The sequence below is a fragment of the Falco biarmicus genome, chromosome 6, assembly GCF_023638135.1.
Source record: "Falco biarmicus isolate bFalBia1 chromosome 6, bFalBia1.pri, whole genome shotgun sequence".
In the NCBI taxonomy this organism is placed as follows: Eukaryota; Metazoa; Chordata; class Aves; order Falconiformes; family Falconidae; genus Falco; species Falco biarmicus.
Window position 1 is genome coordinate 51,700,455 of NC_079293.1, and position 14,300 is coordinate 51,714,754.

The following is a 14,300-nucleotide window of genomic DNA, read 5'->3' on the forward strand; positions in this document are numbered from 1 at the left end:
CTGTACATAGTTTTTCCTTTTCCTGATTTCTAAGGTTGGTGAAAATCCTTCAGCACTTCTAAAACCAAGCAGTCTTACTCCTTGCTTTCTTTTTTTCTTGGATGTCCCTTACCCTTGTTGGCTAGGTTGTGGAAGTGATAGAATGTTAAGTGTTTAAAAATTACTGCTTATGATACTTATATTTTGTATTTTAAGTACAACATTATTGTCATAGTTTATTCTTTGGTACATCCCAGTAGAAACGAACAACTCGTAGTATTGGGTGAGTGGAGCTGGATTTTATTGGATCCCTCAGTTATTCAAACTAAGATACTTTGAATCCTGCCCAGATGATACCTTACAGGGAAACAATACAAGGACATAACTTTTTAAAAAAATAAAAATTTGATATTTGAAATTGTGCTACCTATATCTGTTGGGGTATATTAATGGTGCAAAACAAATATGAAACTTTGTACTTTCTTTTACCAGCAGATGGTTACAGCAGTTCGGACTCCTATACTTCAGATCCCGAGCAAATTGGAAGCACTGTAACACGGCAACGGTCAGTAGAATAGCAACTGAAAAAAAATGTGTTGAAAGGTGTTTAAAGAAGCCTGTTCTGAGCTTCTGGTTGTTTGACAACTAGCTTGTAAAATGATGGCTAAATAGATTCTGAACTCTTAACACTCGGGAATCTGGAGACAGTCTGTTTTCTAATGCATTAACAGTGTATGCCATTCCTGTTAACACATAAAGTGAAAATTCAAAAATTTATGTAGTCTAAAAAGGGTTTTTTGGATTGGCCAATGAAATGAAACTCCACATTGTCAGAAATCTTAATACAGACTTTTTCCTTAAACACAAGAGAATGTAAGCACAAACAATCATGATATTACTTGAAAGCAATTTTTTGTGTTTTTGAAAATATCCATTAGGCATTAATGGAGAAGAACCTTGTGACTTCATAATATAAAAGAAGAATAATACATAAATTAGAAATACCATGACAGTAACTCAATCTGTTTTAACAATGGTCATTTTATAAAACATAAATCAGTCATAGGCCCAACAAATTAAGGGATTGGAGGGAGCTATGCAAGCACGTAACGAACAACTGCGTGGTTTTACGTAAGAGAATGTGCTATACTAGCTGGTGCTAGTTGTTCCCATTGAATCTACCTGAATAGGATTAAAAACCAGCTAGCCATTAACCATCTTACTATCAGTTTGAGAGGTAAGTTTAAAAGAAAATAATAATTAGGCTGACTTCAGTAGCAAAGAAAGATTTGTAATTGCCCGTCAGTACAGCAGCTTGAAAACTTCTTTCCTCCATTATTACTTAGTGGCAAATTTGATTGTCTGTCCTACGGCTTTGTATGTTTTTGCACTGCCCAACATGATGTTTTCAAAATGTTCTTTTTCATCTCTAAATTTTGGGTTGGGTTCTCTTGCTGAACTTGTGTAGATGAATAAAGCTTTCTGATGAGTTGCCACTTCATGGCACAGGTAGCTTCTGTTCAGCTGTCCAGGTCTGGCAGTGTCCACCCAGAAAATTTTTCTTCCACTTTTTCTTCCTTCCACTGATACCTCTTCTACCAGTTGCAACTTTATAGAGACAACATTGTCCTTAATGCTACCATTAGTCCAGGGTACTTTTTGTATTTTCAAAAAGCAAAAACTGATAAGGCTATGTCAGATAATGATATTTAAGGAGTGTCCTTAAACCACTTTCTCCCTTTTTTAATCCTACTTGTGCCTTTTATACTAGACTAGCAAGAGGGATGACCCTAGGAGTCAATGTAATTGGATTTGTATTTCATCAGAAGCATTGTCCTGGAGAGTATATTAAGAAAGCAGATTTTACTATTGTGATAACTTTCTGTTTGGACTTATACATTCAGGAATTTCAGGTTTTGTGTGAAATTTAGGTACCTCTTACCACTTTTAGTTTTATATCTTAGGGTAATTATAGAAGAATATTACAGAAGTCAGTCATAGAAAAGATTTTGTCATGTATTTCAGTTGAATAGAAGAGTAGCTGTATTCATGTCAGTGATGCAGTAAATCTGTCTTGCCCAAATTGGACTAGTTAGGAAGGTTCTGCACACTGTTTTTAAATGGAAGCTGTACAAAAATTTTATATACAACAAATCCCATTTAAACGGCGCTCAGTGCAATACTTTTTTATCCTTTCTGCATGTGTGTTCGATGAACTTACAGTTGGTATCCACTAGATGGTGGTCCTGCCTAAGGATGAGTTAACTCCTCAAGCTGCTACCAAGTATATAGATTTGGAAAATTTCAGGCAGAGAATTGGATAGCTATCTCATACACTGAGATATTCCTTAAGCTTGATGTACATGGAGAGGAGGTCCAAGAGAAACTTAGGTTTCTTCAATGACATTGAACTTAAACCATTTAAAATCTATTCAAGATGTTGACTAAATCTTAAACATTTTGCAAATTGTAGTGACTATCGTCTGGATAGAATTACCACATTTAGGATTCTCTGTTCCTGAACTATCATTCTTTGGGAAGTTTCTCAAGCTATTGGTTTCCCAAAAATAAATTACTTGTGTAACACAGGAATAATTGGGATAATGGAGATTTAAATAAATAGAAATATAAAACCAATTGTGAAGGTTCAAACCCGATTCTTACAATCTCCAAAATCGGCGGCGATCAGGCTCTCTTCCATCTGTCAAAGTTTGTTTTTTAATTGCATATTTAGAAGAACTTCTGAATTTTAGTTCTGTTGTAGCTGCCTAAAATCATTACCGAAGCCTATATGTTTTGCAGATCACATTCAGGAACATCTCCAGATAACACTGCGCCACCGCCACCCCCTCCAAGGCCTCATCCTTCTCATTCTCGATCATCATCTTTAGATATGAACAGATCATTCTCAGTTACCCCAGGTAGGTATACTGTGTTCTAGAATATATTATTTTTCACCATGTACATTCCTGAAGCAGATGATTCTTTTTCCTCTGAAGAAAGATTTAGTGTGTTTTTAAACACTGCTTCTGAATGAAAAAGCTGAAAATGTTGTCACTCTTCTGGTTTTATTTGCTTAGACAGATAACTTAGAAGTAAATTCTGAATGCTGACATTGTAATCCTTTGGATGAACATGGGAAACGAAGTCAGGAGATAATGTTTTGGTAGTGCATCCACATGGCAACAAATTGCATCTGCCACTAAATTTTCAAGAAGGGTTCTTTTGCTATCACATGTATCAGGGATGGGTGTTAAGTATTTCACTTCAGAGGAAATGATTAAAGGTCACTTCTGATTCTCTGCTTAAGGGTTTTTCTTGTACTTCTGACTTGTCGGTACTTTTCAGGATCACAAAGTATGAGAAAATGTTAAGAATGTATAATGAGAGTAAAAGGGAAAAAAGGACTAAAATCAGAAAAGTATGACCATGTGAGTTCTTTGAGCTGGAAAAAAAGGACAAGGTCGATGTTCTGATTCCTTGTTTTGTCTGTTCACAAATTTGAAAGAAGATATTACAATTATCTTCTCAGTTGTTACAATTAGTTCCTCAGTATGACAGGTTAATACATAAGCAAAATGCAGGATTTCTTCATGTTGATAAGTCAAAAGATTAAATAGCACTTTAATGTGAAGAGTAACAGTCTTGGCCAAACATGATGTTTCTTTTACAGGACAGCAACAGGCTGGAGTTGTTGCCTATCCCCCTGCAGTGCCTCCAAGACCACAGCCTTCACAGGTGATGTCACTTTTGAAAAATCATGCTCTCACTCAGTGCATCATTTCTATCTAACTCTGAATTTTAATGTATCTCTAACATGAGTAGCATTGCTTACTGTTTTTTGAAACTGCCAGGATGTGAATGATGGCAAAACTTGGGCTATAGCCAAATGTTAGCCTTTCCTGAATAAGGAGTTGCTTCTGGTGGAACCATGGGAAGGGATTAAAGTAGAGATCAAGGAGGAATGAGTGGCTCTGGAGCTCCGAGTTGTAGGAAAGAAAGTTACACTTCCACATTTCTTTACCTGTCCCTGTATAGCTAATAAGCCATAACAGACTGAGAGCAGTCTTTCATAGTCCCAAAAGGACTGTGCCCAAAAGGAGTGATCCCACTTCTTCCTTTGTCATAGAATTCATGATCTTTGCAGTCCTGGTCTGAGTCAGTTTGGTTAGCTGATTTGGTGGATAAAGAATACTGCAAAAGTTGTTTTTTCTTTGTCTCAGCCAGCTGAATTCTTCAACTGCTGTGGAGATCTGACATGGGACAGATAAAATTGCTTTTCAGTTGTTTTTCAGCAGCACCTATTTGTTAGAATCTGAGTTACCAGCCATTTAAGTCAGTCAATGGATTCAGAAACCATCTGCAAGGGAAGAGGGTACGATATAAACATATTCCATACACTGTGATCACATAAGCATGTGTTCCTGTGGAACTAAACTAAAAATCTCTATCGAGCCTGACAGAGCCAAGCTGGACTGTGTTATAGCAGAAACATCTACTGTCCAACGAGTCTAGCTGGTCCTGTGGTGCATCCATCTTTAGTCTCATTCTCTGGGTAATAGCCCATCTGAACTTCCTTTTTTCTTAAATATTTCTCTCTTTTTATGAACAGAGAATGGTCTGGCTGTTTGTGTCTTGGAGGACATGCACTTTGTCCTACTGACAAGACATAAATCTTTGTTCACTAAAAAGGCAAATAGTCTTTAACATTGTCCTGGCCTCAGCTGGGATAGAGTTAATTTTCTTCTCCTTAGCTGGTGCAGCGCTGTGATTTGGATTTGGTGTGAGAACAATGCTGATAGCACACTGATGGTTTTGGCGTTGCTGGGTGATGCTTATACCAAGTCAAGGACTTTTCCATTCCTTGGGCCCTGCCAGCGAGAGGGCTGGAGGGGCACGGGAAGCTGGGAGGGGACACAGCCAGGACAGCTGACCCCAACTAGCCAAAGGGATATTCCACACCATATGATGTCATGCTGAGTGTATAAACTGGGGGAAGAAGGAAAGGGGGGACATTACGGCATTTGTCTTCCCGAGTAACCATTACACATGATGGAGCCCTGCTTCCCTGGGGATGGCTGAACACCTGCCTGCTCATGGGAACTGGTGAATGAATTCCTTGTTTTGCTTTGCGTGTGTGGTTTTTGCTGTTAAACTGTCTGTATCTCAACCCGTGAGTTTTTCTGACTTTACTCTTCCAGTTATCTCCCCCATTCCACTGTGGAGGGAGTGAGTGAGCGGTTGCATGGTGTTTGGCTGCCAGCTGGAGTTAAACCACAAAAAATGTTTTGTCACAAACTATTGTTTGGAGAGATTCTTTACATCAGATAACTGTTAAGAACAATATCACTAAATATTTTTGTTATTTTATTGCAGGGTGCAGGTCCTCATGTGCATCGCCCAGTAGATGCTGAAGGCCTAATAGCTCATAGCAGTACCTCACCTCAACAAATACCAGAACAGCCAAATTTTGCTGACTTCAGCCAGTTTGAGGCATTTGCTGTTTCAGGTGTAAACAAAGAGGAAGAAGATGAAATTGAAACACACTCGGAAGTCTTGCAGGTGAGCAGAAGTGAAGAACTTGTCAGTCGCTTAAACAAAGCCTCATAATGTTGGTGGTATTAATACCTACATCTGCCGTTTGAACTTAGTGGGTTTTTTATGGTGTCCCAATCCATTGCTAGAAAGCAATTACATGACACGCTACTACACTTATTTAGTAATTGCAACAAAACACCAAGGCAGAAGAAATTCTTCTCAGTTCTTGATTGTAATTCAAAAGATTTTGTACTTACTAGCATATATGCACAAATACAATTGCATTATTGCATTTAAGATTTAGCACAGGCAAAACTTTTCTTCTTCTCACTCTTGTCAGCCTTCCAAATGACCTACTGGCAAGTTTTAAAGTAGTCTATCTTAATAATTGGGATGACAGTCAGGTATTGTAAACATCTGCTAAAAATCCTTGATTTGGTTTTGTTCAAAGCCATTGGACAAACAGCTAAAATGAGCTCTGGCATTCTTCTGTAATGGATCATGAGAGATGTTTACAAAACCTTCTTTCCTACTGCAGACATAGGACTTTAAAAGGAGCCTCATGGTTTATTCCTATTAATGTCTTAATAGCTTACTGCTATTACATGAATTATTTCGTGTTTTCCTCAGATTGTAAATTCTCTAGGGCGCTTCTGCATCCTCAGTTGCAAAAGTACTTGTGGTGCTTTAAAGTTCTCCCAAGTATCAGCAGCGTGTTCTTGCTTCCCTTGAATCAGGAAGGTGGATGATGTGGAATTATTTGAGCATTCTATGAATCTCATTGCAAAATCAGCTACGTTAGCTTAAGCTGCCACTGAAAACTGTTAAGCTTATCATTTTGCATTGAGGTGGATGGGGAACTGTTACATTGCGTTCCATCGGAGGGATTAACCTTTGGCAGTAACAAACAGGTAATGGTGGTAATGTAATAGAAGAAACAGCTGTAGCAGTTTATCATCAGGCCATAGACTTTTGTACTCTGCCTCATAACATTGAGGATTTGACTTTATTCAGAGTACAGTGCTTGAGAGTACTTTCAAGTAGCTATTTCATCTTTTTTAATAGTGATTTTAGATTCTGTATCAAATCTTAATTTCTGTATCAAAAGATAGGTCTAACTGTTGATTCTGGAAGTACAGCTTTCTGTACATTATGCACTTATGTGCCGCCTCTTAAGCTGTTCCCAGGCCAAAACAGTGTTTGTGACCAAGATTTAGATGGCTTTGTTCCAAAGCAGGTATTGTTGTATTCCAGTTTGTGTTTCTAAAGAGGACTTGAACTGGAATTTTAGGTGTCAACTATTTTGTTATAACACAGCATACTTGTATTTAATCTAAATGTTGCTGAATGAAGTATTTAAGAACTAATTTTCTAAATTATAATGCATATCCCTTTAGGTTGAAAAGCCCTCTGATTCTGCAAGTTCTCTTAGAGTTGCCAAAGCAGATGGAAGAGTTGAAGACAAAGCACCTGTTAACATCCCCACTAGTGCGGTATGCAAAGTACACTTGGAAGGAGAGCGCAGTTGATGTATATGAAATTATACATTTGTTTTGATATGCAGCAGCAACTTTATACGCTTGCACTTGAACCCGATTTTCTTAAATATGTTCTTGAAATGGGCATGTGTATGGTGAATTTTTGCATCAGGTGATGTTTGTGATTGGGTTTATTCTCAAGATAGCAGAAAATTAAGATACTCTTAAGTGTTCAAATTTTTGTAATGGAGCAAATCTTTTAGTGCAGAACTTGGTTAACAGCATTTTTTCGTTACAGACACATAATTACTGGGGGAAGCATGCTCTGAGATGCTTATTTGTGATTGTCAGTTGTAGCATGGTGTTTCTGCTTGCACAGTTCTTTGTCACTGTGTAGCAACTTACTGACCTTTCACCAAGGGGTGAGATTTAGTACTTAATTATTTTTTCCCAGACCGTATGAAAATGCAGTTGTAAATTCAGTTAGCTCAGTAACTGATTTTAAGAATATATAACACAAACAAGTTACCCCATTTTAATCAAAGTAAAATGCAGTTTGTGAGAATTACAGGCTGTGTTTTCCTCTTCAGGGTAAAGGCACTACCCCACTTGCTCCGCCACCAAAGCCTATTCGCAGAAGATTAAAATCAGAAGATGAGCTAAGACCTGAAGCTGAGGAACATACACAGAAAACAGGTGTCATAGCTGCTGTTCTTGCTTCACAGCCATCTATTCCTAGGTAACCCAAGAAGTGTATAAATACATCTGTTACTGGAAAGCTTACATTTAAACAGCATACACACTTTCTGTTCCAGGAACTGCAAAGAATTTCAGTGTGTTTGAATTAGATTAATTTAACAGAATAAAAGTTTTTGGTTTTTAAACAAGATTGTCCTGGAGCCTCTGCTACTGGGAGACTTTTTAGAGATCCTGAATTTTGGACTGTGAACTCTTTAACTTCTACAAGTACGTTGGAAATAAGTGGTGGAAGTATTAAGATGTAGTGTTTAACTTCAAATAATGGTTGCTATAAACAGTCAAAAATGTGCAGTTTGTTTCCTAGCTTGAAAGTAGACTATTACCTTAGTCACTTTGAGGTAAGTGAATGTGGTATGGTGTGTTGGGACTTCAGAAAGTTGATTACAAGTTTTTTAAATATGCTGCTTGCTGTTTGGTTTTAACCAAGTATGTGTGGCTTCCATGCAAACAAATGAGGTTAACTGAACCAGGCAGAAGAGGGAAAATCAACAGCGTAACAAGTTAAAAAAATTCAAATAGAGGATTCTGCTCATTTAGAAAAGAGGGACTGTATGAGAGATACTCAGTTAAGTGACAAAATTACTTATTACAATACTTTTAATATATTCTCAGATCAGTGGGGAAAGACAAGAAGGCAATTCAGGCATCAATCAGACGTAACAAGGAAACCAACACTGTTTTGGCCAGATTGAACAGTGAATTACAGCAGCAACTAAAGGTAATTCCATAATCTTTCTCTTTAAAAGAAGAGGCTGAGAGGGCAAGATGTTAGTGATGCAAAGTAACAGGCATCTCTGCAAGCCAGTCATATACATAGATTATATTGTTACAAAATACTTAGTTGTTTTTGTAGATCACAGAAGATACCTAATTATGACAAGTTTTGTGAAATTACAAAGGACACTTTACTACTACAAACCACATTTTTCAATGTATTGATTTGTTTTCAGCTACACTAAAATAAAATAACCCAGAAATCTAAACTTAGTAATTAGAAGTAGCTGTTGTGGTCATCAGATACTTAGTATTGAGAAGAGCAGCTGAGGTGGCTAGATGCTGAAAGAAAAAGCAAACCTCAAAGGCTTAATAAAATCATAAATATTTTTAACACTATAATCTGGGATACAAAACTTGCAGTTTAAGAACAACAACAATAGTAGTCTGTTTATCTATGTCAGCTATTACGGTTTTGGATTTATCTGTAGGCACCATCTTAACATCTTTCTCTTGCTGTCTTACCTTAAGATATCTAATTTTAATTATCAAGTTAATAAAAAAGAAATCCAAACTGGAAAATTAATGTGATAACTGTCTAGACTGAAAGATAAGCCATTTTAAAAACTTATCAGGCCTGATTTTCACTTTTTGTGAGAGTCAAGGTGTATAAAAATTCACGTAAGAGGAAAAACAGTGGGTGGGGGGCAGAAATGGAGTTTCCAATCCGTCGAGATGAGAGCTTGCCTCTGTAACATTTTAGACTTTGTTTGAAAATATTATAGTTGGATTTGCAGCTGGTTACAACTTTGTGGTTTTGAGCGATTTGAAAGTGATGGAAAAAATACTAAATGGCTTCACCTTTAAGCAAAGTATTTATTTTCATATACGTGTAATTACTAGCTAGCCAGTCTTCTATGCGGATTATGGGAAGAGTTCTCTAGACTCTAGAAAAAGATGTTAGTTCTCAAAACTGAAACTGATATTTACCAGTTCTTGTAATGGCGTAAAGAAATTTTTAACATTCATTTTCTGTGGACAGTCAGTAGAAAATCTTTCTTTTGTAGGATGTTCTTGAAGAGAGAATCTCCCTGGAAGTCCAACTGGAACAACTTCGACCCTTCTCTCACCTCTAAGCCTACTGCCGTTAACTGTGAATTTACTAATTTTGAAAGGGGTATTGGTTTCAAAGCCTATTTAAAGATCCATGCATATAGCTCAGTGCACTCTATTCTACATTAAATGTTGATGTTCTGTTTTGTCATTTGTCCACTTTTGTATTTAAGTATTTTAATTTCAGTACAGAGAAAAAAAAACCAAACAACTTTTTCCTTGAATGTGACACTGCCTCTCACATCACTTACTGTGGGCATCTGTGATCTTTGTTGGACTTGAGTTTGCAGAGTTTGTCGCCAAAATTTCCAACTGGAATTTTTTAGTGGTTTCTTTTTTCCTGTTGAAACATCTTTGCAGCAGCGGACTGCTAATCAGTTGACCTTAAGCACATAAACCCTTCTTTCTTTCTATGGCATTTATTGTGCCAGAACAAAGAAAAACTAGTAATCTGTCATCAGCCAGTGTTACTTCCCAAGCTGCCTTTCACAATTGGAAAGTTGTTCGCAATTCTAGAAAGCCTGCCTCTTTGCAATAAACCAACTTATTCAGGTTGAGAGAGTTCTTGCAGGCTGTTTGCCATATCAGCTGGATTTGATTTTGTGCTTTTGTTGCATACATTATAGAGTACGTAACCACAGATTGCCAGATTGTTCCCATTTTATCCATTCATGATCCTGATTCAGCCGCATGCATATAAAGATTTATGGTACAATTGGTAGTCTATCAACCAGACCTTTTTCAGTCCTCCCTTATGTGAAAAAGTTGGGTGTAAATCCCCAGCATACTATTCACACGTTACCTAAGCACCACCTGTAATTGCATGTTTCACACATTACCTTTTAATAATGGTTCACATCCACCAGTTTTCACTATAACAAATCATATTGTCAAGTAATATGTCAATACCTCTATGAACTTCTAATTCCCAGCAAAAAAATCCCCAACAAAAACAATAAAAGAAAACAACAGAAAATGAACAGTTTGCTTCTTAGGAATTCCGGGGTACCTTCTGTCATCTTGTTTCCAGGCCTTATTTCTCTGGCATATAGACAGGCTTCACTATTAACAGAGTTCCTTGAGTGTATCCTGCTATTCAGGTTGATGTACTGTATTAGGATTTGTTGTATATTGTACGATACACACATTTTGATCTCATATGTAAATTTGCATTAATTGCTGACTAACAGCAGATATTCTATTTAATGGCTTCTTCTGGCTGTGGGGTCATAGATGTTTAACTGCATGGATGTATCTCTGCAGAATCAGAACTAGCAATTGTGTGATTTTTACACCAATAAAACAGCACAATATTTTAATTTCGTTGATTCATCTTTACCTGGGAATTGAAACTCATTCAAATAGGGGGGAGGGTTTTGTTACAGGTCTGCAGGGAATTTTTTTGTAACTCTGTGGCAAGTATGAGAAACAGTTGCTCATAATCCCGTGACCATTTTCTTCCCTTTTTTTAGCTGTTGGTTAGAAGTGATCAAATTCTCTTGGTAATCTGTGGCTATATTCCTTTCATATCCTCCTACAAGCAAATTTAAAATACAGTTGTAATTTCTAAAAAGTAAATGCTAGTAGTGAGTTGGGTCAAAGAAACGTATAGTTCTTTAGTATTTATTCCTGGTTTGATTTTCTTGAAAGTACCTTTAAAAACTAAAACTAAGTGATTGCCCGTTAGCAGTCCTTATCCTCATTTTCTCACTTCTGCGCTTGAATGAAATTTTCTTAACATCTGACTCCCCTCCAAGAGGACAGCTGAAGTCAGAATTTTTTTCCCGCTGGATATGCTGTTTGTTACAGGGAAAAAGAGGTATTTCTCTTTTTGTTTATCATATGCACACTGGATAATTATGGTTAATTTTTATTACTATAACTATTCCAACATTTTTTCAAATGTCGTAGAAATGTTGCACATGGCGTATGTATATAATTCAAAGCAAGATTCCCTGGTATGAAAGACACAAATGCCATAGTTGCATGAAAGATGGTACTTTATATTTGCATGTAAAGGGATTAAGAAATGATAACTAAATGGGCACAAAGGTTACATATAAATTACATTTCAACTGTGTCTTGCCAATTAGTAGATAAAGCGCAATTATTAGATAAAGTGCAAGACCTTCAGAAAATAAGATGTCTAGTGAAGTGCAAAAAAACCCCAAACCAAAAGAAAAACCACAAAAACAACCCAGCCCAAAAGAAAACTAAAAAGCTTTACAGTTGATGGACTGATCACTTCCATTATAATTGCCAAGTAGCAAGACTAGTGTTTAAAAACAGTGGGAAAAGTGGGTCACTTACTGTAGTTAAAAACTGTTGGTTTCAAACCAACTATCTTGTCCATAGTTTATTTTAAAATCAAAAATACATTTTTAAATAGTACTATTTTCATATTAATATTTAAGTATTAAGCCTATGTTTATAGCAGCAGAAAGCGTAAATCGGAATTTAACATTTTACGCTTAAATGTAAAGAGCCTTTTACATTCAAATGTGACGTGTACATACGAATTTCTGTAACATCCATATCTTTCTAGTAGAAAGACAAGTTAGTGTCTCAAGTGAAGAACTTAGGCAGCCTGAACATCTTTGTGTCTTACCAACAAGTCTGTTTTTAAGAATTTTTGCGGATTACTTTAAATGCATCATTCAGTACATTTTAAGGCAGTTTTCATGATCAGAAGAGCTTCTAACTGAAAAAATACTTATGTCTTAAGAACATCACTGCCAGTGATGTTCAGCAAGTACCTCAGTAATGTAACCCAACTTTAATCCCTTATAAAATTATTTCCCTGTCTTCTCCATTTGTTTGATCTTGATCCAGCTACTTGATGCTTTTTTTTTTTAATGAACTTAGATTGTAAGCTCTTTGGGGCAAGGAATTATGTACCATGCGAGAGATGTGCTCTCTATATTGCAAGTATAAATGTAGACTACTAAATAGTATGGAGTGTGATTCATGTACCCAGCTAGGATGGATGGACAGCAGCATGAATTTCTGAAACAGCTGCAAAATGTTTTTCTTTGGACTTTGTGACTGGAGGAGTGTCTCTTTCCTCATTTGATTTGTGTTTCCTTTCCTTCTCCTACTAATGTGCCTCTTTCTTCATTCCACCTGCTTTGGAGTTACTTTTTTCTCCATTCATTGCCTGTCTTTGACTGCAGAGAAGATTTCCAAAGCGCAAAGGTAAAAACCTGAAAAGCCACTTCTTTTGAGCAGTATTTGAAGTCTACCCAATGTAAGCTAGTATTTTCAATTTTTTTGTACTTCACATGCCCCTCATTTTACTTGCAATTGTATAGTACATGAACTAGAGGATCTCTTATTACTGAAATGTCTTATGTGGGATACACAAAGTTGAGGTTATAAAAAGAAAATAAATTTGCAGCATTGTTTCTTGTGTGAGATGTCTCTGTCCCTTATGGATGGGGTGCGCTTTGTTTCCATTCTACATTTAGGACAAAGTTGAGTTACTTTCCTGGGTTTGGCTATGCACAGAGTTTGTCTCTAAGTGCAGCTTTACGGATGACCTAGTCTGAATCACTTTTTCCTAGAAGAAAAAAAAATGGGGGTGGAGGGAATGGGGGGTGGAAATCACTGTCTCCTGACTCATTCTGGTCTGGGTTTCTAGTAGAATGTAGTTTCATGAAATGGTAATATATTATAAAAACACGGTACTCCCAAGTGAGTAATAATGCAGTTCTTACTCAGGAAGATTAAAGAATAACTTGGGTATTTTAAACATAGTTGTGTGCTTAAGCTGCTTAAATACTTTACAAAGCAGTGCATGTGCTGTTGAGCATTTATACTCCCTGCCACAAAGTTCCACGTATTTCAGACATACAACTTAATTTCATAGGCAGAATGCCAGCTTATTTGGCCATGCGTATTGATCTACTAACCATCTGGGGTACAGCTCTTTGGAAGAAAACACATGAAAACAAAGGATTTTATTCTCTAAAAACAACAAAAAAAATTGCATGTGATGTACAGCCTTTGTTTCACTGTAATACTCAAAAATTCAGAATTGTAACTGTGAAATTCCATGTGATCTCACAACTTACACCCAAAGTTTGAAGATGACTGTTAGTACTGGTTATCACACTCGTAACAGCACGCTGTGGTGCAGAGAGCTGCATGAATTCCCTTCCATCTCTGGTAGGATATGTTCTTGATACTTCCACTCCTGCAGACACTAAGAATGCATCTTAATATGTAAGAATGTGGGAGCAGTTGAACTTTGTTGTTTTGACTAACCTGGATTATGAGGGACCTAGGAAATGAACAAAGCGTCATAAACAAGTGAAAGTGACTCAAACTGATATTCAGTGGTATATTGATGAAAAACCAAATTTTAGCCATGCTGCTGTTGAACCTTGTGTGACTGTAGTATTTGTTTCCCGGTTTGCTGAAGAATTCGACAGATACATCCTACTCCACAATGCACGTAAACTCTTTTGATATAGCCCATATAGCAGCAATGGTGGCTTTTGCTTTGTCATCTGACCTCAGGGGTCTAACTGTTTCTCTCTTTGGCTTGAATGAGACTGCATTTAAACTGACAGAAGAGGTACGGTCAATGGGGTGGAACAAGTTAAATGTAAAAAACAGCACGTTGAATTAGGAATGCCTTCTGCAAAGAGCCTGTCATCTTTGGTATCCATTCGAAAGGCAATTAAAGACTAGCGTGTGAAAAAACAGCTGCATATT

The 14,300-nt window shown here is 36.9% G+C and overlaps 1 protein-coding gene across 13 annotated transcripts in view; it reads left to right on the forward strand.

The window, feature by feature from the left end:
- Positions 1 to 12,990, forward strand: part of REPS1 (RALBP1 associated Eps domain containing 1) — a 69,994-nt gene extending 57,004 nt beyond the window's left edge. For 7 of the 13 annotated variants that reach the window (XM_056342312.1, XM_056342314.1, XM_056342319.1 and 4 more), the window contains 8 exons: positions 472 to 544; positions 2,782 to 2,900; positions 3,653 to 3,717; positions 5,356 to 5,541; positions 6,915 to 7,010; positions 7,586 to 7,734; positions 8,367 to 8,472; positions 9,536 to 12,990. In XM_056342312.1, coding sequence (XP_056198287.1) covers positions 472 to 544; positions 2,782 to 2,900; positions 3,653 to 3,717; positions 5,356 to 5,541; positions 6,915 to 7,010; positions 7,586 to 7,734; positions 8,367 to 8,472; positions 9,536 to 9,604 — 863 coding nt within the window. In that variant the 3' untranslated portion in view covers positions 9,605 to 12,990. The remainder of the gene's footprint in view (positions 1 to 471; positions 545 to 2,781; positions 2,901 to 3,652; positions 3,718 to 5,355; positions 5,542 to 6,914; positions 7,011 to 7,585; positions 7,735 to 8,366; positions 8,473 to 9,535) is intronic. The other 6 variants (XM_056342313.1, XM_056342317.1, XM_056342320.1 and 3 more) reach the window with 4 other exon arrangements.
- Positions 12,991 to 14,300: the final 1,310 nt, after the last annotated feature.